Source organism: Rhinoraja longicauda, chromosome 23 (genome assembly GCF_053455715.1).
Source record: "Rhinoraja longicauda isolate Sanriku21f chromosome 23, sRhiLon1.1, whole genome shotgun sequence".
NCBI classification, from domain to species: domain Eukaryota; kingdom Metazoa; phylum Chordata; class Chondrichthyes; order Rajiformes; family Arhynchobatidae; genus Rhinoraja; species Rhinoraja longicauda.
The window spans coordinates 35,711,100-35,734,522 of record NC_135975.1 but is presented as its reverse complement, the minus strand read 5'-3'; the positions used below and the strand labels follow the sequence as shown (position 1 = coordinate 35,734,522).

Here is a 23,423-nt window from a genome sequence, read left to right as displayed (position 1 = left end):
ACCAAGAGATTGTCTGTCTGTATAGTTCTGTTACACCTAATTGTTTTGCACAATGTTAACTTAGCTTGTGCATGTGGTAGTTTGCTATCATAACCATTGTTTTGTGCATATACTTGCTGTAACACTGTCAAAACGCATTTCCTTTGTTGTTTTCTGCATGTTTTTTGTTTGCAAAATCTGAACTCTGGTCTTCCAGGTAAGTGCTGGTAAAATTAATGCATACCTGTTAATATAAAGGATGTAAGCAAATGTGTATATTGTAGCTTTAAGTTTACTCCTCTCCAAGAATGCTACTTGGACAACCTGTAAATAATTGGACTTAATATTAATTGGAAATGAAGCAGACTTGCATAATTTGCCAAGAACATAAAACTATTTTGAATATAGTTGACTGAAGAAATAAATGATTTATAAATATTAAAAAATTGTTAATCATTGGTAATATTTCACAACACATTCTAAAGCAGGCATCATCAAGTGAGAAATATTTTTGTGTGTAGCTTTTGGAAAAAATACTCAGGTTGAACATGATTAATATCTTAAAAGCCTGCTTTAAAAGTTGTTCTTGTAGAAACATTGCTTGTAAGCAATATAAATTCCCTTTAGTCTTAAAATATAGTACACTAATTTTAAATGTAATAATGTTGAAATTTGAAAAGCTTGCTAATTTTACCTGAACATTTGATGAAGTTATACTGATCACATTTTTAACGAATTTAACTGACTTTACCCCAGCCTAATTTTAATTGTAAATTCTTATATTCTGATTCCTTTGGTCATTGCACCTTCTAAATTACAAAAGTGATAGCATTTGAACTGAGTTTGTTGAAATTAACAAATTCATAATGTAATCATCTGTTTTACAGACAATTGAGCTATTGAAGTCCAAAAGCAGGACATTTCTCAAGGGTAATTCTTTTGTGAATTTTGATTTATGCATGCTAAAATGCATAAATGATAAATTTAGGCTTTATCAATTACATTGTCAATTATATGACTTAAATAAAACAAATTATTTTACAACAGCTACATTAAAAATAAAACGATTGATCCTTAAAATGGTACAATGTTTATCCTGCAATTTAAAAATAATGGACTTCATTTTATTAATTACGCTTTTGATTGGCATTTTGAATGTCAGCTCAAAGTCCATATAAATAGCATCACCAGAACAGAATATGCTGGAAATACTCACTAGGCTAGGCATTTAATGTTTCAGGTCAATGAATACTCCTCAGAAGTAGCTTCACTACTATGACCAACATTACATGTTGAATCATCCAATGGCTCAATCAAGGTGCTTAAGCACATATTCACTTTCATTGACTTTATTCAAACTAGCTGATTTTCCAATAAATATTTATTTCTACCCAAGTGTGCTGAACTTTGCACTACAGTTATTGGGTTGATTGGCTTGTGGTTATTTTTTTTGAAGTCTTTTTAGTGAGTATCTTGGGATTGACAATGACTTCTAGTTCAGTTTGTGGGTTTTGAGGTGACTATTGAATCTAGTATTTGAATTTAAATAGTGCCTTTCAGTTTTCCAGTTCGGCTTTAGCTGATGGGAATTAAAAGTCTCTGCTATTTCTAATTTTCTACTTTCAGCAACCTACACTTAATCATTTTCCAGCATTAGTACATAAGAAGCAAGAGTAGGCCATGTGGTGCTTTGCACCTGGTCCACCATTCATCAAGATCATAGCAGACCACCCAAGACTCGTTTTCAAGCATCATCATCGTATCCCTCCATTCCCTTCATATTAATCTACATTTTGAATGAAATTAATGACCTCCACAGTCCTTCAGGTTACAAAATTCTAAAGGTGGTCCTACCTCCACACAAAGAATTGTTTCCTTATCTCGTTCCGAAGTGGCCCATCCCTTAATTCTCAAACTGTGCTTCTTGGCTCCCATGTCCTCTATCAAGGAAACACCTGCATTTAGCTATTTCCAAATCACTGTCATTCTTTTAAGCTGTGAAGAATACAGTCCTAGTACAGTCAGTCCCTCCACATGTGGCAAACATGGAATCAGTCTATTGAATCCTCACTGCATCCCCTCCATGGCATGTGCATCCTTTCTGTACTGCATTTAATACTCGAGGTTCAATCTTACAATGGCTCTGTGCAATTTCAATAAGGCTTTCATAATTCCAGAAACCAAACCCTTTTGTTTTGGAGGCTGACATTCCAGTTCCTCTCCTATTGCCCACTGCAGCTGCATATTGGTCTTTATTAATGTGCAAATTCCTTGGAACCCATCTCTTAAAATTACCAGTTTCTTTTAAAAAGCACCTTCCTATTACTGTCATACGCACACATTTCCTCTCTTATCATTTTTAGATTGTTTGGCCCACATGGGCATGGTGCGCTTAATGCTTTATTGATATATTTTGCCACTACATGAAGATTTCCTTTGGCTTCTTCCGTCATCAATTTTGAGTTTGATACATATTGAATATGCCATACATCCGCAAATGCATGCTCTTGACATTTTCACATCTATGCCAGATTAGGTAAGCCGTAAATCACGCTTTGGTGATTTTCCAAATTACCCCCAAAAAATAATCAGTGGAGTTGATGAGAATATTTTGAAAGGCTACTGAAAAATAAAGAGGGGGAGTGTATTTGATGGAATTGCTCTTTTGGTAGATAGCATGACCCGATGACCTAATTAGCAACCCCTGTGTCATAAAAATGTAAGTAATTGCAAGGGTCCATCAAATTCCCCAAGAATCGTAAACTCTCCTGCATTTAAGATTTAAGGTCCTTAAGATTTTGCAGCGATTTGAACTTTTCTACATCTAACCCTTTTTCAGAACAATTATTTGAGTTACACCTTTTGGAAATGGCCTCCATAAATTAACAGTTTAGAAAGCTCTTGGGCAAATAAGGAGTGAGGGTAATCTATTAATAATTTAAAACCTGACACTCAAGTTTTCTAAGGAATAAATGTCACGGGTGAGATAGGGCATCATCTTAATGAAAATGTCAGAGTAGGTATGAGGGGCCAGAAGCCTATTCCTCATTTTTGGAGTAAACACCTCAGAAAATCAGTCCATGCATAACATTGATTGTAGATGATCAGCCATGATCACAATGAATGGCGGTGCTGGCTCGAAGGGCCAAATGGCCTCCTCCAGCACCTATTTTCTACGTTTCTATGATTGTGTGCTACCCCACAGGAGCTTCTCTGCAGGTTTTGCTCTTAATCCCTGGTCTTGCTTGTAACAGTGGTGCAATGGAAGAGGGAGACAAAAGAAATAAAACAACATATGATTTGGAATGTGAAGAATAATTTTCTTCTATAATCTAACCTTTACATAGTAACATTGATTTATTTTTATTAACTAGAATAGTTAGCAAATATTTTAATTTCGTGTTGCTTAAAATTGTTCCCCAATTAAAAATAAAACCATTACCAAGTTATTTACGTTGCCAATTAATTAATGTAATGAGTTTTATCACATTGTTTTGCATGAATTTTAAAACAATTTTGAAGATTGTTCAAATTTGAAGTTAGCACTCGTAGTAGACATGACAAAGTATTTGAAAAATGTTTTATTCAGAGTGAAACAAATTAAACATAATAACTAAGTATCTTTATCTGAAGCAATTTCAAGCATATAAATGGATTTGACCAATAAGAAGTGTTAACAGGAAAAAGATTCCCCTAAACTGAAAATGCTGGTTGTAGAACATAATATTATTTGAATCTTTGAAATCATTAATATTTTTTAAATGAATATAAATATGGGAATTACATGTAGCTTATGTTATAAGGTACTGAGACAGAAGGGGCGGCACGGTAGCGCAGCGGTAGAGTTGCTGCTTTACAGCGAATGCAGCGCCGGAGACTCAGGTTCGATCCTGACTACGGGTGCTGCACTGTAAGGAGTTTGTACGTTCTCCCCGTGACCTGCGTGGGTTTTCTCCGAGATCTTCGGTTTCCTCCCACACGCCAAAGACGTACAGGTATGTAGGTTAATTGGCTGGGTAAATGTAAAAATTGTCCCTAGTGGGTGTAGGATAGTGTTAATGTACGGGGATCACTGGGTGACACGGACTTGGAGGGCCGAAAAGGCCTGTTTCCGGCTGTATATATATGATATGATATGATATGAATGTTGCTATATTTTGCAATCCTCTTTATTTTTTATAATAACCCCTCTCTGTTAGCATGGAAACCTGATTTTTGTATCTTTGTTCCAATTTTCGTGAACGTCTGGTTAATTTTACTTTCTGCCTTCGTGTTCAGATATAGTGCATGAGAATCTGAAAATAGGTTCAGATGGTGAGAGTGATCAAGCTTCTGGGACATCGTCTGATGAGGTGCAGTCGCCCACACGTGTTCGAATGAGAAATCACCTACACAGACGAATCTCTATGGAGGTAGGATTTTAGCAGAATTCAGCAGATGTAATAATTGTTTAAAGTTGCATTTCAATTATAGGATCAAAAGTCTGCTATTGTGCCATTTTCTCTATGCTGCGTGAAGAGTGAAAATAATTAAACATGGCTCTTGCAAGATAGGTCTTCAATGTGTGATGATGCTATAAGATGAAAACATACAAATGCACCTTATTAATATCTCGGCTTTTAAATGCATCACATCTTGACTTAAAGCATCATAGTATGGAAACTTGGCTTTAAGAACATAGTGTGACAGAGGCAGGGCTGGTCTCTACCAGCTGCCTCCCAGCGGCAGAGACGTACTGAGGTACTGTCTGCGTGGAATTTGCACTTTCTCCCGGTGACCACATGGTTTCCTCCCACATCACACAGATCTGTGGGTTTATAGATTAATTGGCCTCTACAAAATTGTCTCTGGAGTGAAGGGAGTGGATACGAGAGTAAGATAATATAGAACTAATGTTTAAGTTCAGGTTTATTATTGTCACATGTACTGAGGTGCAGTGAAAAGCTTTGTTTTGCATGCTATCCAATCAGATCAAATAATACTATTACATAAATACAGCCGTCGAGCAAAGGATAATTGATGGTTAGCATGGACTTGGCCGAAGAGTTTGGTTCCATGCTGTGTGTTTAATTAAATGATGAATAATACCATGCTTAACTCAGATGTTCTCTGTGTCTTGAACTACCACTTTCTTGATTAGTACGGGTGTCAGGGGGTATGGAGAGAAGGTAGGAGAATGGGGTTAGGAGGGAGAGATAGATCAGCCATGATTGAATGGTCCGGTAGACTTGATAGGCCGAGTGGCCTAATACTGCTCCTATCACTTAAGTTAGGCTAAAAATATGAACAAATCTAAAGTAGCAAAAAAACAAACATTGAAGAAGAATATAAAACAAAACAAATAAATCCTTTCTCTTTTTAAAGTTACCATTTGACAGTCAACCTGCACGCTTGAATATGCCAATATTATTTCTCATTGTCTTGTCCTAAAGATTCTAATCATTATTTTCCTTCCTTATTTAGATCAGTAACATATTTCAAAATGTTGATAATCTTTATAGTAAAAGTTATACCTAAACCCACCCAAATAATTGGTGTAATGTTAGAAGTTATTTCAAAGGATAATTCCATCTAGTGGCTTACTACTAGATTTGGAAATTTCATTTGTGCCCCAAGATTATTTTTCTCACCCTGGGCAACAGTAGGAGATTATAATATCGATGTAGACATTTTGTCCAAGATTTGGTTAAAATAAAAAACATCAAGAATGTTAGAAAGTTAAAAAATATTTTTATTGTGTACAGATGAAGGTGTAAAATAAGAATTCTGAGCCAACATTTGGGATAAATTTTGTACAGATGGACAGAACTGGTATTTTCAGGAATAGAAGGTTTGAAACATTTTGCTCAATGTCGATCAAACAGATCACGGCAAAGGACTACTAATTCACATGTTATCAAAGCTTGGACACAGTTCCATGTCAAAACAAAATTTGTAGACAAAAAATTAAATGTCTACTGCTTTTCCCAGAAAATGGCTGCAAAGATAGTTATCTTGACTCATCCCCGGAAGGGTTTGGAGCCTATTTGGTATGATATCAGGCCCTCCAACTATTTACTGATGCAGATAACTTGAACTACCGTGAAAATGTTTGACATATTTGAAGATTTCTGAAATATCAATGGAAATCTGAAATAAAAAGACTGAATGTTGGACAAATATTGGAATTGTTAGACTGGGGAATCATAATCATCATTTTGACTTGAAGCCTGACCATCACTGTTGTCTGTCCTTTCCACAAATAATGACTGAATTGCTGACTATTCTACACATTATCTGTTTTCATTTTGGATTAACACCATTCATAGTTTTATTTTTGCAGATTTCTTAAAAATTCCAAGTAAACCTTTGAGGTTCCAATTTTTTTTAATGAATATGGTCTTACTTTATTTTTGTAAATGAGTTGATTTAGAATTGAAGTTAATTCAAAACTATAGCAATCGTATATTTTGAAGCCATACAACAAGTGGCCAAAACATGTGTATTTTGAATGCTGGTTTTGAGTGATAATCACTGTAATTATTTGTTTCTATGATTACTTCTATTGCTGATACTTTCCAAGAACCATTGTTATTGAGCAGCAGTAATAAAAATATAATTAAATGTCATTTACTGGACACGTCACATTCAAAAGAAATTCTATACTGTTTGTGACTTTTATTTTGTAGTTCATAAAGTCATAGACTCATACATAATGGAAATAGGCACTTCAACCTAATTTCCCCACATCAATCAACTAGTGTAGTGTCCCATCTACACTAGTCCCACCTGCCTGCATTTAGCCCATATCCCTTTAAACTTGTCCTATCCATGTACTTGTCTAATTGCTTCTTAAACGTTGTGATAGTCCCTGCCACAACTACCTCCCCCAGCAGCTCATTCACTATCACCACCCTTTGTGTAAAAAAGTTACCCATCAAATTCTCATAAAAACTTTCCCCCTTCACCTTAAACCTCTGGTTCTCAATTCCCCTACTCCGAGCAAGAGACTGTGCATCTAACCAATCTATTCCTCTCATAATTTTATACACCTCTAAGTTAGTGACAAAGCTTGTTGATATTAAGAGGAGGGAAGGGGGTTATTTGCCATTATGTTATTTTGTGATCATCGGTGTGGATTTCATCTTTCCAGCCACCAATTATACCATTAAACAGATTGAATAACCAATCACAAGGAAAAAATTATCACAGATAATGTTGTAATATTTATCAGACATTTTATGGACTGCAAAACAAAATATTGGCACGCAGGATGAATGTAGAAACTGAAATATCACAAATATAAAAAATAATACTTATTGGGCAGTATATTCTGGATCTGGTAGTTGGTAATTTGACCTTGTGCAAACGTGCTGATAAGTCATGATGGCACTGTCACGCGGCGGCAAGGTGGCGCAGCGGTGGAGTTGCTGCTTTACAGTGCTTGCAACGCCGGAGACCCGGGTTTGATCCCGACTGCGGGTGTTGTCTGTACGAAGTTTGTACGTTCTCCCCATGACCGCGTGGGTTTTCTCCGAGATCTTCGGTTTCCTCCCACACTCCAAAGACGTACAGGTATGTAGGTTAATTGGCTTGGTGTATGTGTAAATTGTCCCTTTTGTGTGTAAGATAGTGTTAATGTGCGGGGATCACTGGTCGGCGCGGACTCGGAAGGCCGAAGGACCTGTTTCCACGCTGTATCTCTAAAACTAAAAACTAATACAAAGTCAGGATTTGCAAGCTTGCTAAAAAGGCCAAATCTTTCAGTTTGCTGCCTCTTGGAGTCCAACAGATTCTGTGCCTGGAGATGTTTCGATTATTTTGGTTTAATTTGTTTTTAATTTACCTTTTCATGTTTTGATTTAATGCTGTTATTTACATCAAATGTAATAACCTGTAAATGTTCCCATATTTAAAAATAGTTGAAATCCTTGAAAGTTTTGATAAATGGGAAAGACATCCCAGCTTTGCCTTTTGTCAAACCCTGTCAGGAATATTATAAGTGTGATACTGTCCAAGGCTTGGTTGCTTCCAGACTTTACCACTTATTTCAAGGGAGCCAAGGCCCAGTGAGACCAGCCATCTGAAGTCAATGGGTGCCAGGAGATGTCTTGCAAGATCTAGTCCATTGTTTTAAACGATTGAAAATGTTGATGATTCATACAATATGTACTTTGAGGCAAGAGAAGTTATTGAGATGTTATACCTTGTAAACAATTCAAAATATAGTTAAACCTTCCACAGATTGTCAGGATAAATCACTGTAGGACATCCAAAATGTTCTCACTCTTCAGTTTTTCTACTCTAAACCATCCAAGATATCCTCTTTCTTTAGAATTTCCACTGTCAGACATCCAAGATGTCCTCTTTCTTCAAGCATCCGAGATGTCCTCCTTTCTTCTGTAAACATGGTTTTCCACCATGCTGTTATGGTTGAAGCCCTCATCTGACTTCTCTGTGTCCCACAATTCTGTTCTCGTTCACACTCCTCCAGAGTGAACTACAATAGGTTTTCCTGATCATTACCTTTCACGCCACCAGCCTCCGTATTCAACACATCGTTATCTGACGTGTCTGCTACCTTCAACATGAATTCAACACAAGGTACAGCTTCTTGTCCCCACCTTTCTGTGTTGTGTAGAGACCACTTCCTCTGCACCTTCTTAGTTTGCTCATCACTGCCCATGCAAGCTGCGTCCTCCCCATGTACTTTCCCCTGCAACCGCAGGAGACATAACACTGTCCTTACATCTCCTTTTTCACCTGACCCAGGGATCCAGCAGCTCCTTCCAGGTGAGAGGAAGGATCATGTACACCTCTTCAAACTTCGTTAATTGTGTTTGGTGTTCCCGATATGGCATTTTTTAGTTCAGCAAGATCAAGCATAAACAAACATAAACCTCTTCACTGAACATGTGCTCTGTTTAACAGGACCTGCTGGATCTCTTGGTTGCTAACCATTTTAGCTTCCCTTCTCATTCCCATTCCATCCTTTCTGTCCTTACTATCCTTAGCCTCTTTAATCGGCAGGTAGAGTTGGTGCCTTCCAGTGCCAGAGACCTGAGTTCATTCTGTACAGAGTTTGTACTTGTAAGACAACATAAAAGTAAAGGAGAAAGCATTTCATTAGTCAGGAAAAGGTGTTGGATAGATTGATGGGACTGAAGGCTGATAAATCCCCAGGGCCTGATGGTCTGCATCCCAGGGTACTTAAGGAAGTGGCTCTAGAAATCATGGACGCATTGGTGATCATTTTCCAATGTTCTATAGATTCAGGATCAGTTCCTGTGGATTGGAGGGTAGCTAATGTTATCCCACTTTTTAAGAAAGGAGGGAGAGAGAAAGCAAATTATTATCTGAATTTCAAGTTAGGAAATGGGGAAGTACAAAGAGATCTGGGTGTCCTTGTTCATCAGTCAGTTAAAGTAAGCATGCAGGTACAGCAGTCAGTGAAGAAAGCTAATGGCATGTTGGCATTTATGACAAGAGGAGTTGAGTATAGGAGCAAAGAGGTCCTTCTGCAGTTATACAGGGCCTTAGTGAGACCGCACCTGGAGTACTGTGTGCAGTTTTGGTCTCCAAATTTGAGGAAGGACATTCTTGCTATTGAGGGAGTGCAGCGTAGGTTCACTAGGTTAATTCCTGGAATGGTGGGACTGTCATATGTTGAAAGACTCGAGCGACTAGGCTTGTATACACTGGAATTTAGAATTTAGAAGGATGAGACGGGATCTTATTGAAACATATAAGATTATTAAGGGATTGGACACGCTGAAGGCAGAAAACATGTTCCCAATGTTGGGGGAGACTAGAACCAGGGGCCACAGTTTAAGAATAAGGGGTAGGCCATTTAGAACGGAGATGAGGAAAAACTTTTTCACTCAGAGAGTTGTAAATGTGTGGATTCTCTGCCTGTGAAGGCAGTGGAGGCCAATTCTCTGGTTGCTTTCAAAGAGAGTTAGGTAGAGCTCTTATGATAGCGGAGTCAGAGGGTCTGGGGAGAGGGCAGGTACGGGGTACTGATTGTGAATGATCAGCCATGATCACATTAAATGGCGGTGCTGGGTCGAAGGGCCGAATGGCCTGCTGCACCTATTGTCTATTGTCTAAATACGCCACCATATTTGAAAATTTTCTCGGATTCACAATTTAAACTAGTTGGAGCGGTTCTCCAATATTAACAACATTATTCATGTATATGAAAAGTTTCATAAAGGCAGCTGTCATTCAGCCATACCTGCCAGATAATTCAGCAACTGGGCAGCACAGTGTTGCAGCAAGTATAGCTGTTGCCTCACAACTCAAGTGAACCGGATTCAATGCTAACCTGTGGTAACGTATGTATGGAGTTTGCATATTCTCGCTCTGACAATGCGGGCTTCCTGCCCCATCCCAAAGACATGTGGCAAGACGCTAGATTATTTCTATTTCCATATCTTGGGAACTACCTTTGAACAATGATAGGCATCAGAAATGAAATTTACCACGTTCATTGCACCAGCATGTGGCTGTATCGGGAAAAACGCATAAGAAGATTAAAGCCTTAAACCTGACACAAAGCTTAAGGTCTATCAGGCAGTGATAGACAATAGACAATAGGTGCAGGTGTAGGCCATTCGGCCCTTCGAGCCAGCACCGCCATTCAATGTGATCATGGCTGATCATTCTCAATCAGTACTCCGTTCCTGCTTTCTCCCCATACCCCCTGACTCCGCTATCCTTAAGAGCTCTATCTAACTCTCTCTTGAATGTATTCAGAGAATTGGCCTCCACTGCCCTCTGAGGCAGAGAATTCCACAGATTCACAACTCTCTGACTAAAAATGTTTTTCCTCATCTCTGTTCAAATGGCCTACCCCTTATTCTTAAACTGTGGCCCCTGGTTCTGGACTCCCCCAACATTGGGAACATGTTTCCTGCCTCTAACATGTCCAACCCCTTAATAATCTTATACGTTTCGATAAGATCCCCTCTCATCCTTCTAAATTCCAGTGTATGCAAATCCAGTCGCTCCAGTCTTTCAACATATGACAGTCCCGCCATTCCGTGAATTAACCTAGTAAACCTACGCTGCACGCCCTCAATAGCAAGAATATCCTTCCTCAAATTTGGAGACCAAAACTGCACACAGTACTCCAGGTGCGGTCTCACTAGGGCCCTGTACAACTGCAGAAGGACCTCTTTGCTCCTATACTCAACTCCTCTTGTTATGAATGCCAACATTCCATTGGCTTTCTTCACTGCCTGCTGTACCTGCATGCTTCCTTTCAGTGACTGATGCACTAAGACACCCAGATCACGTTGTACGTCCCCTTTTCCTAACTTGACACCATTCAAATAATAATCTGCCTTCCTATTCTTACCGCCAAAGTGGATAACCTCACACTTATCCACATTAAACTGCATCTGCCATGCATCCGCCCACTCACACAACCTGTCCAAGTCACCCTGCAACCTCATAGCATCTTCCTCACAGTTCACACTGCCACCTAGCTTTGTATCATCGGCAAATTTGCTAATGGTACTTTTAATCCCTTCATCCAAGTCATTGATGTATATTGTAAATAGCTGCGGTCCCAACACCGAGCCTTGCGGTACCCCACTAGTCACTGCCTGCCATTCTGAAAGGGACCCATTTATCCCCACTCTTTGCTTTCTGTCTGTCAACCAACTTTCTATCCATGTCAGTACCCTACCTCCAATACCATGTGCTCTAATTTTGCCCACCAATCTCCTATGTGGGACCTTGTCGAAGGCTTTCTGAAAGTCGAGGTACACCACATCCACCGGCTCTCCCCTGTCAATTTTCCTAGTTACATCCTCAAAAAATTCCAGTAGATTAGTCAAGCACGATTTCCCCTTCGTAAATCCATGCTGACTCGGAACGATCCTGTTACTGCGATCCAAATGCTCCGCAATTTCGTCTTTTATAATTGACTCCAGCATCTTCCCTACCACTGATGTCAGACTAACTGGTCTATAATTTCCCGTTTTCTCTCCCTCCTTTCTTGAAAAGTGGGATAACATTAGCTACCCTCCAATCCACAGGAACTGACCCGGAATCTATAGAACATTGGAAAATCATTACTAATGCGTCCACAATTTCTAGAGCCACCTCCTTAAGCACTCTGAGATGCAGACCATCAGGCCCTGGGGATTTATCAGCCTTGAGCCCCATTAGTCTACCCAAAACTTTTTCCTGCCTAATGTGGATTTTCTCCAGTTCCTCTGTCACCCTAGGATCTCTGGCCACTAGAACATCTGGGAGATTGTTTGTATCCTCCTCAGTGAAGACAGATCCAAAGTACCGGTTCAACTCTTCTGCCATTTTCTTGTTCCCCATAATAAATTCCCCTGCTTCTGTCTTCAAGGGACCCACATTTGCCTTGACTATTTTTTTCCTCTTTACATACCTAAAAAAGTTTTTACTATCCTCCTTTATATTATTGGCTAGTTTACCCTCTTACCTCATCTTTTCTCCCCGTATTGCCTTTTTAGTTATCTTCTGTTGCTCTTTAAAAGAGTCCCAATCCTCTGGCTTCCCACTCTTCTTTGCTATGTTATACTTCTTCCCTTTTATTTTTATGTTGTCCTTGACTTCCCTTGTCAGCCACGGGTGCCTCTTACTCCCCTTAGAATCGTTCCTCCTCTTTGGGATAAATTAATCCTGCAACTTCTGCATTATTCCCAGGAATACCTGCCATTGCTGTTCCACAGTCTTCCTTGCTAGGGCCTCCTTCCAGTCAATTTTGGCCAACCTGCCTCATGCCTCTGTAATCCCCTTTGCTATACTGTAATACTGACACCTCCGATTTCATCAGAACTGGTTATCATTTATGTTGTGAGACACGAACTGCTGACAGCAAATAACTTGGCATTGCAGCTATACCCACAAGACTCAACAAAATCCTCCATATCTATTGGCAGGAGAAGTCAACCAACATGAGCCTAACGTCTCAACATGGAGGAAGTGTCTGTTCCTGTGCTATTCTGTTCTAAGTTCTATGTTCTAATTGGAATAGTAAAAGGCACAACAATTGTGCAATATCTTCAGAAATCCTGCAGATGGAGTACCTGGACAATCTTCCAATCTTAACCAAATAAGTCAGTCCAGTCCAAAATAGTTTTTCTTGTCTCCAAAAACCTCTTGCTGCTACTATCAAAATGATGCATGTTCTTTGGCCGCTGTCCCCTGCTGGCTGATTATCACCAACAGAAAGACCGAAGGGTTTGTGGAAAGAAATGGAAACTGAATTTCAAACTGCTAATCCCAGAAAGCAACAAGTATTCCATTCCTCAATAACTTCCGGTTTCCAGGCCCCCATTCCCTCATCTTTACCACAGATGTCCAGTTATTCTACACGTCCATTCCCCACAAGGATGGTCTTGAAGCCCCCCGTTTCTTCCTCGACCGTCGAACCAGCCAATCTCCATCTACTAACACTCTCCTCCACTTAGCAGAGCTGGTTCTCACCCTCAACAACTTCTCCTTTGACTCCTCCCACTTCCTCCAAACCCGAGGCGTAGCTATGGGCACTCGCAAGGTCCCTAGCTATGCCTGCCTCTTTGTCGGGTACGTTGAACAATCCCTGTTCCAGACGTACACTGGCCCCATCCCCGAACTCTACCTCCGCTACTTTGAGGACTGCATTGGTGCTACCTCTTGTACCCATGTAGAACTGACTGACTTCATACATTTCACCACTAATTTCCATCCTGCTCTTAAATACACTTGAACCATCTCTGACATCTCCCTCGCGTTTCTGGATCTCACCATCACCTTCTCCATGACCGATATCTACTACAAACCCACTGACTCCCACAGCTATCTGGACTACACTTCTTCCCACCCAGTCTCCTGCAAAAAGTCTATCCCCTACTCCCAATTCCTCCGCCTACATCGCATCTGCACCCACGATGAGGTGTTTCACACTAGGGCTTCAGAGATGTCCTCATTCTTTAGGAAACGGGGCTTCCCCTCTTCCATTGTAGATGAGGGTCGCACTAGGACTTCCTCTGTATCCCGCAGCTCCGCTCTTGCTACCCCTCCCCCCATTCGTAACAAGGACAGTTGTAACTTGTCCTCACCTTCCACCCCATCAGCCAGCGTATCCAACAAATTATCCTACAACATTTCCGGCACCTCCAATGGGATCCCACTACTGGCCACATCTTCCCATCTCCTTCCCTTTCTGCGTTCCGCAGAGACCGTTCCCTCCGTAACTCCCTGGTCCACTCGTCCCTTCCTATCCAAACCACCCCCTCCCCAGGCACGTTCCCCTGCAACCGCAGGAGATGCAACACCTGTCCCTTTACCTCCCCCTTCGATTCCATCCAAGGACCCAAACAGTCTTTCCAGGTGAGGCAGAAGTTCACCTGCACCTCCTCCGTTGTATCCTCATCTGTTGTATCCGCTGTTCCAGATGTCAACTTCTCTACATCGGTGAGACCAAAGATAGGCTCGGCGATCGTTTCACTCAACACCTTCGCTCAGTCCGCCTTAACCAACCTGATCTCCCGGTAGCTGAGCACTTCAACTCCCCATCCCACTCCCTGTCTGACCTTTCTGTCATGGGCCTCCTCCAGTGTCATAGTGAGGCCCACCGCAAATTAGACAATAGACAATAGGTGCAGGAGTAGGCCATTCAGCCTTTCGAGCCAGCACCGCCATTCAATGCGATCATGGCTGATCACTCTCAATCAGTACCCCGTTCCTGCCTTCTCCCCATACCCCCTCACTCCGCTATCCTTAAGAGCTCTATCCAGCTCTCTCTTGAAAGCATCCAACGAACTGGCCTCCACTGCCTTCTGCGGCAGAGAATTCCACATCTTCACCACTCTCTGACTGAAAAAGTTCTTCCTCATCTCCGTTCTAAATGGCCTACCCCTTATTCTTAAACTGTGGCCCCTTGTTCTGGACTCCCCCAACATTGGGAACATGTTTCCTGCCTCTAATGTGTCCAATCCCCTAATTATCTTATATGTTTCAATAAGATCCCCCCCTCATCCTTCTAAATTCCAGTGTATACAAGCCTAATTGCTCCAGCCTTTCAACATACGACAGTCCCGCCATTCCGGGAATTAACCTAGTGAACCTACGCTGCACGCCCTCAATAGCAAGAATATCCTTCCTCAAATTTGGAGACCAAAACTGCACACAGTACTCCAGGTGCGGTCTCACCAGGGCCCGGTACAACTGTAGAAGGACCTCTTTGCTCCTATACTCAACTCCTCTTGTTACGAAGGCCAACATTCCATTGGCTTTCTTCACTGCCTGCTGTACCTGCATGCTTCCTTTCAGTGACTGATGCACTAGGACACCCAGATCTCGTTGAACATCCCCTCTTCCTAACTTGACACTATTCAGATAATAATCTGCCTTTCTATTCTTACTTCCAAAGTGAATAACCTCACACTTATCTACATTAAACTGCATCTGCCATGTATCCGCCCACTCACACAACCTGTCCAAGTCACCCTGCAGCCTTATTGCATCTTCCACACAATTCACACTACCCCCCAGCTTAGTATCATCTGCATTGGAGGAACAGCACCTCATATTTCGCTTGGGCGGTATGAACATTGACTAACTTTAGATAGTTTCTCTGTCCCTCTCTTCCCTTTCCAGTTCTCCCATTGTCTTCCCGTCTCCACCTATATCCTTTCTTTGTCCCGCTCCCCCCCCCCCCCCCCCCCGACATCAGTCTGAAGAAGGGTCTCGACCCAAAACGTCACCCATTCCTTCTCTCCAGAGGTGCTGTCTGACTCGCTGAGTTACTGCAGCATTTTATGATACCCCAGAAAGCAACAAGGAACACATGGATAATACACTTTGATTCTCCAATACACTGTTGAGAAAAAAATCAATGTGAATATCAAGAAGCTCTTCATCTTCAAATTTTTTCAGAAATAAAGAGTCTGAGTGAATTGCACCAACTCAAAGAAAGAATGCAGAATTTACTTGTATGGTGTATTTTTTAGTTTAGTTTAGAGATACAGCGCGGAAACAGGCCCTTCGGCCCACTGCGACTGCGCCAACCAGTGATCCCCACACGTTAACACTATCCTACACCCACTAGGAACAATTTTTTTTTACATTTACCAAGCCAATTAACCTACAAACCTGTACATCTTTGGAGTGTGGGAGGAAACCGAAGATCTCGGAGAAAACCAACGCAGGTCACGGGGAGAACGTACAAACTCCATATAGACAGCACCCGTAGTCGGGATCGAACCTGGGTCTCTGGCGCTGCATTCGCTGCAAGGCAGCAACTCTACCGCTGCGCCACCGTGACTTGTATGGTTGATGGAGGTGGCTGTTGAGGCGAAACTTCAAGCAGTAAAATGTCAGGAGACCTTGCACCATTTGGAGTACAGTGAGCAAATCTGGGCTCCATATCTGAGGAAGGGTGTGCTAACTGGAGAGGGCCCAGAGGAGGTTTACAAGAATGATTCCAGGAATGAGTGGGTTAGCATATGATGAGTGTTTAACGGCACTGGGCCTGTACTCACTGGAGTTTAGACGGTTGAGGAGGGACCTCATTGAAACTTACAGAATAATGAAAGGTATAGATAAAGTGGATGTGGAAAGGATTTTTCCACTGATGGGAGAGTCTAGGACCAGAGGTCATAGCCTCAGAATTAAAGGGTGCTCTTTTAGAAAGGAGGTGAGGAGGAACCTCTTTCGTCAGAGGGTAGTTAATCCATGGAACTCATTGTGACAGAGGGCTGTGGAGGCCAAGTCAGTGGATATTTGAAAGACAGAGATAGACAAATTCTTGATTAAAACGGGTGTCAAGGGTTATGGGGAGAAGGCAGGAATATGAGATTAGGAGGCAGAGATCAGTCATGATTGAATGGCAGAGTAGACTCGATGGGCCAGATTGCCTAATTCAACTTGTGAAAACAGCAGCAACCCATCCTCTCTGACCCCCTTCTCTATTAAGCCTGTAGCTTCAGTACCCTAGGACATTGAACTGTCAGTCTTGCTCATTCCTCAACTGTATTTCTGTGACAGCTTTAATATCCCAGTCCCATATACTCTGGTCTGGAGTTAAATTCTTTACCAGTCTGGCCTCTTGCATTAAAGTAAAGACGGTTTAGCCTATCGACCATGCTCGCTCTCTGCCCTGCTCCTGTGTACTGAAATCTTACTTTAACTTCTGTAATTTCCTCAACTTTGTCAACTGACACACTACTACTTTGGGTCCTATCTCTCTGCCAGACTAGTTTAAACCCTCTCAAGTAGCACAAGCATCTCAACATCCACCCAGTCATGCCCCCCAGAATCCTGCATTTCTCAGTATCATTCTTTTCTCCAAACTCCAAAGAATACGGACCCAACCTGCTTACCCTCTCTTAATAGGACATCCCTGTCATCCCAGGGATGAGCCTCATAAATATCCTATGAAATTTTTGTTAGGATAGGGCATTGTTTAAATAATTTGCCTAATGCTTCCTCCTATTGAAGTATATGACCTCTGCTTTCCCACAATGAACTCAATTTTCCAAGTTTTTGTCCAATTATTTAATCTGTCTGTATCCCTCTTGGGATAACAATGTTTTCTTCACAACTTGCCCTTCCACTGTATTTGTGTCATTGGCAAACTTGCATTTCACTCCCTGCTCTGGGTCAGTAATACAAACAGTAATAAGTAAGGGCCAAGAACTATCGATTATGTCCTTCCAACCTAAAAAAAGACTTCCTTCCAATGCTTTTTTCCCCCTCTGTGACTGTCAATTCTCATTTATTCTAACGCAATTCCTCCAAAACCATGAACTCTTCTGCACCGGTTTCTATTACAGTACCTTCTCAAGTGTAAATCTAAGTACACTTCATCTACAGGTTCCCCTCTATAGACTCTCCCTGTTACGTTTTTGAAGAAATTAAAATTACTTGGCAGAATGCCTGATCAACAAAACTTTCAATGAAGTATAATGATCTTGATTGGTTGGTGATGAGAAATATGCACTCCTTGTCAGATGTTTCATCTATAGTTGGCATATTGGTCATTGTTTCCACTGAAATAAATATAAACACCTATTGATAAACCATCAATGTGTGAACAACCCTCTCTGGTATGCCCAAAAGCTGCTTGCCAATGTTGTTCTAAATCAAGTATTTCAAGATGGCTATAATTATGTGTTGAAGGATGCTTTAAAGCTAACTGCTGCCACTCTGAGGACACAGTGAGAATGGGCTGCTGTAAACAGACCCTCAATCCATTGCTCACAAAATAATTGCTGTTAAAACCTCATGAACTATTTATTGTAAATGAATGATAGCTGATGACATTCTAACATTAAATAATGGGAATGATTTGTCGTCTTTTGAAATTATTAATTTAAATATTCTGTGTTATCTACTTTTATAAATTGGTTATAAAGTTTTGAAATTTCAAATATTTATTAAGGCACAGTGAAATAGCATATGCATTTTGAATTTTTCCATAAGAAAGATGATGGAAGAAAAGAAGACAATGTAGTTCACTCGAATGCTGCTTTGAATGTGAAACTGACTTGCCAACATTGGGGCTATTCTTGTTCAAACAGTAATCAAGATTCATGTCTCCAGTGATTCATGTGTCGAAGACAGGAGGCAAAGATCCAAAATTTGGGACAGATAGCTGGAGAAACATTGTTCCCCAGTGGGTTATGAGGCTGACACAAACAAAATTGGATCTTTAATTGGGTCCAGAAATAGATGTTGTTAGCTAGGGCAACTCTGAACTTGGTTCAATAAGTGATTCTTTAGGATGATTTTTGAAGATGAGATTTAGAAAGGTTTACGAAACCCTGGAGCCTGGATGGATAAAGAATTATTATCCTACTTGGAGTTGTAATCTACAAGTAGCCAAAGCCGGAACAAAAATATTTGGGGTAGAATATAGCTGATGCGGTTTATAAAAGTAAAACCATAAAGGCATGAGAAGTGGTGGGCTTCTCATGGTGGACAAATATAGGCCATGCTTGATTTGTGAGAAGAGTAAGGCTTAATGTACAATAAGATGCAAGAGGCAGAGTTTTGGATAAATCCTCATCCATGTTCTTGACGATGGTTAAGAAATGGATGAGGATTTTGATAGCAGATGAGCAAAATGATTGGCTAGTGCCATTGTGTGTTTTATCACAGATATTTAAATTGTTTTGCTGATGAAAGGGGAAACCATTCAGAAAAAGATAACGAAGTTGCAATTTAAATTATAAACTAATTTGTTTAATGTTTATATTAAACAAATTACAAGGTGTCAAGACTTCAGTAAACCAAAGGGGGTAGTGATCAAATCCAGGAAGCATTACACGTCCCCCGGTATGCATTGACGGCACCAGAGTAGAGATGGTCAAAAGCTTCAACTTCCTAGGAATAAATATCACCAGCAATTTGTCCTGGACCAGCCACATTGATGCTCTGGCCAAGAAAGTACACCAATGCCTCTGCTTCCTTAGAAGGCTTAGGAAATTTGGCATGTCCCCAACAACTCCCACCAACTTCTCCAGATGCACCGTATAAATCATTTTATCGAGATGCATCACAGTATGGTTTGGGAACAACTTCATCCAAGACCACAAGAAATTGCAGAGAATTATGGACGCAGCCATCCTCCCTTCCATTGATTCCATTTACACTTCATACTGCCTCGGCAAGACCACCAACATAATCAAGGATGACTCTCACCCCAGTCATTCCCTCTTCTCCCCTCTCCCATCAAGCAAGAGATACAGAAATGTGAAAATACACACCTCCAGATTCAGGGACAGGTTTCTTCCCAGCTGTTATCATGCAACTGAGTGATTGTATAAGCTGATGATAAAGAATTGTAGAAACACAGATATCTTAGGAAAGTTATCGGGATAGAGAAGAGTACAGAAATTAATTACTCCCATCCTGAAGTGTTACCTTGGTGGGAGGTATGATTAATTGTGAGGGCAGAGTTTAAAGATGAATGAGGGTATTGGCTTCACCCATTCTGGAGTTGAATTGACAAAACAAAATACTGAGTTAAAGATTATTGTTAGATAAGCTACCAATTGATGGTTAATGAAGGAAAGATGAAGGATCTGCCTTGATGTAAAAACTGATTGAAAACAGCAAGTGATTTCACCAAGTATGTAGATGAAAAAAAGAATGCACTTGAATGTTTTGTGGGAGGAAAAACTTTTGCATAGACGTTCAGCTGGATGAAGTTTTGCATTGATTTTTAAAAATTCTTTTGCAGGATGTCAACAAACGGCTATCGTTACCTGCTGATATTAGATTACCTGATGGATATTTGGAAAAACTTCAGATGAGCAGCCCACCTTTCGACCAGCCAATGAGTAGAAGATCTCGCAGAGCATCTCTGGTGACTTTCTTATTCTACTATTTGTTTTGTAGCATTTATAATCTAAGATAGCTTGGGTTAGGTTTTGACAACTGTTTTTCTTCTTTAGAGGACTGCGCAGTGGTGCACTTACAGGAGGCACTGCCTCACAGCACAAGAGACCCCGACCTCGGGTGCTGGCTGTGTTGAAGTTTTCAAGTTCTCCCTTTGACTATGTGTATTTTGACCATTCACAAAATGCTGGAGTAACTCAGCAGGTCAGGCAGCATCTCAGGAGAGAAGGAATGGGTGACGTTTCGGGTCGAGACCCTTCTTCAGACTGATGTTAGGGGGGCGGGACAACGGAAGAATATAGGTGGAGACAGGAAGATAGAGGGAGAACTGGGAAGGGGGAGGGGAAGAGAGGGACAGAGGAACTATCTAAAGTTGGAGAAGTCAATGTTCATACCTCTGAGATGTCAGATAGGTCAGACTAGGAGTGGGAGGGGGAGTTGAAGTGCTCAGACACCGGGAGATCAGGTTGGTTAAGGCGGACTGAGCGAAGGTGTTGATCGAAACAATCGCCAAGCCTGCGTTTGGTTTCGCCGATGTAAAGAAGTTGACATCTAGAGCAGCGGATACAATAGATGAGGTTGGAGGAGGTGCAGGTGAACCTCAGTCTCACCTGGAAAGACTGTTTGGATCCTTGGATGGAGTTGAGGGGGAGGTAAAGGGACAGGTGTTGCATCTCCTGCGGTTGCAGGGGAAAGTGCCCGGGGATGGGGTGGTTTGGGTAGGAAGGGAGGAGTGGAGGCAGATGCGGCGTAGACGGAGGAAATGGGAGTAGGGGATAGACTTTTTGCAGGAGACAGGGTGGGAAGAAGTGTAGGCCAGATAGCTGTGCGAGTCAGTGGGTTTATAGTAGATGTCAGTCACTAGTCTGTCTCCTGTGATGGAGATGGTGAGGTCCAGAAACGGGAGGGCGATTGACCATGGTCCTTTTTGTCCCAAATCCCAAAGACATGATTGTTGTTGGGTTAATTGGTTGCTATAAATTGTCCTCAGTGTGCAGGTGAGTGGGAGAATCTGAGGGAAGTTGAAGAAAATGTGGAAAGAATATGTGTTGGGTCCCTTACTGTTTGTAATCTACATTAATGATCTGGATGTCAACGTACAGGGCATGATCAGCAAGTTTGCAGATGACACAAAGTTAGGGGGGGGGTGAATAGCGAGGAAGGGATCTGCAAGCTGCAGGAAGATATAGATGAGATGGGCGGAGCAGTGGCAGATGGAATTTAATCCTGAAAAGTGCGAGGTGATGCACTGTGGCAGGAATAACTTGGAGAGGGAGTACACCATGAATGGAAGGACCCTAGGGAAGACAGGGGTACAGAGGGACCTTGGAGTACAGGTACACAAGTCCTTGAAGGCAGCAGGACAGGTGGACAGGGTGGTCAAAAAGGCATATGGGTTACTGGCCTTCATTAGCCGGAGCATCGAATATAAAAGTAGGGGGGTAATGATGGAATTGTACAGAACACTGGTGAGGCCACAGCTGGAATATTGTGTACAGTTCTGGTAACCACATTATAGAAAGGATGCGATAGCTTTGGAGAGGGTGCAGAGGAGATTCACCAGGATGCTGCAGACTGGGGTTGTTTTCCCTGGAGCAGAGAAGGCTGAGAGGGGACATGATCGAGGTGTACAAGATCATGAGGGGCATAGATAAGGTAGATGGCGGGGAACTTCTTCCACTGGTGGAAGGTTCAACAACGAGGGGACATAGATACAGGGTAAGGGGAGGGAGGTTTCGGGGGGATGTGAGAAATAACTTTTTCACCCAGAGGGTGGTTGGAGTCTGGAACTCACTGCCTGGGGTGGTGGTGGAGGCGGGAACACTCACAACGTTTAAGAGGCATTTGGATGGGCACTTGAAATGCTACAACATTCAGGGCTACGGTCCAAATGCGGGAAAATGGGATTAAAATTAGACTGTGTTTGGTAACGAGCGGCACGGACATGATGGGCCGAAGGGCCTCTTTCTGTGCTGTAGGACTCTATGACTCTATGACTCTAATAAAAATAGGATTTTAGTTTAAATGTGTAACTGACGGTCAAAGAGGCTATTTTTATGCTGTATCTCTATGACTATAAATCAGGGTAACATATAGTTCATATGATCATATGATGTCCGAATTTGATTATAAAAATTCTCATTCCTTCAGGATGTGAATTTTTCGCATTTCCGCGGATTTCCGGGTTTTTAAAATTCATTTTCTGCGCTTTTTGCATGATTTCCGCATTTTTCACTTTGCCAAAATCGCGTTTACCAACGGAGAAATCGGATCTAAAACAAGAAGAAAATAAACTATGTATAGACTTGTAATGAACACTAGGATTCCGCTAGAGGTCGCTAGGGGTTCCGCGAGAAATTCCCCGCGCCCTGGAAGTCTCCCCGAAAATGTGGCACCTAGGCTGGGCAAGGCAGCCAATCTTGACCTTATCAGGACTTCCATGGCCGATCGGTGGGTTAAATCTGCAACATGCGGCCGGGGCTCTGGAACTCCAGCCCAGCTGCAGCCATCTATCCCCACAGCCGACTTCCTTGGCCGGCTGGATAAACCAGCAAAGCTCTGGAACCAAGAGTGCAAGAAAATCAGTGGTGGAACTGTAATGAGTAAATACTGTGCAAGATTTAAGTGCAAGTTAATTTAAATTTAATTTAAATTGCACTTAATTTAAGTGCAAGATTATATAACTAAAGACGGGGTTAAAATATAAAACAGAGCAGAAAAGTCAACTGCCACCTTTTTGGGCTGATTATCAATTGATGTGCGAATTTACTTAAATGTTATTAGTATACAGTGACATATTCACATTATTTTGTAATGTCCGTTTTTACTGAAATGCACTAAAAGAGGCTTGAAACTGGTAATTTTGTGTGTAAATTTTCAAATAAATTCCAAATTTTTGACCCCCGCTGTATACCTCGTGCAAGCGCTCGGCTCTTTTCCTCTTTTTTTACCTCACTCACATGCCTGCGTTTAGATTCTGTACAAACATCACTACGTAATATTTTCAGTAAAACACAGAACACAAACTGAAAATTAATCAAATTCGGTTTTTCAAAATTAGCAAATAAGAAAGTCACCAACTAACCTGATGA

The 23,423-nt window shown here is 41.4% G+C and overlaps 1 protein-coding gene across 3 annotated transcripts in view; it reads left to right on the top strand.

Annotated features, from left to right (window-relative positions):
• cdk17 (cyclin dependent kinase 17) overlaps positions 1–23,423 on the top strand; it is a 193,499-nt gene that overhangs the window by 131,500 nt on the left and 38,576 nt on the right. For all 3 annotated transcript variants that reach the window (XM_078420056.1, XM_078420053.1, XM_078420054.1), the window contains 2 exons: positions 4,258–4,391; positions 20,174–20,299. In XM_078420056.1, the coding sequence (XP_078276182.1) occupies positions 4,258–4,391; positions 20,174–20,299 (260 nt within the window). The remainder of the gene's footprint in view (positions 1–4,257; positions 4,392–20,173; positions 20,300–23,423) is intronic.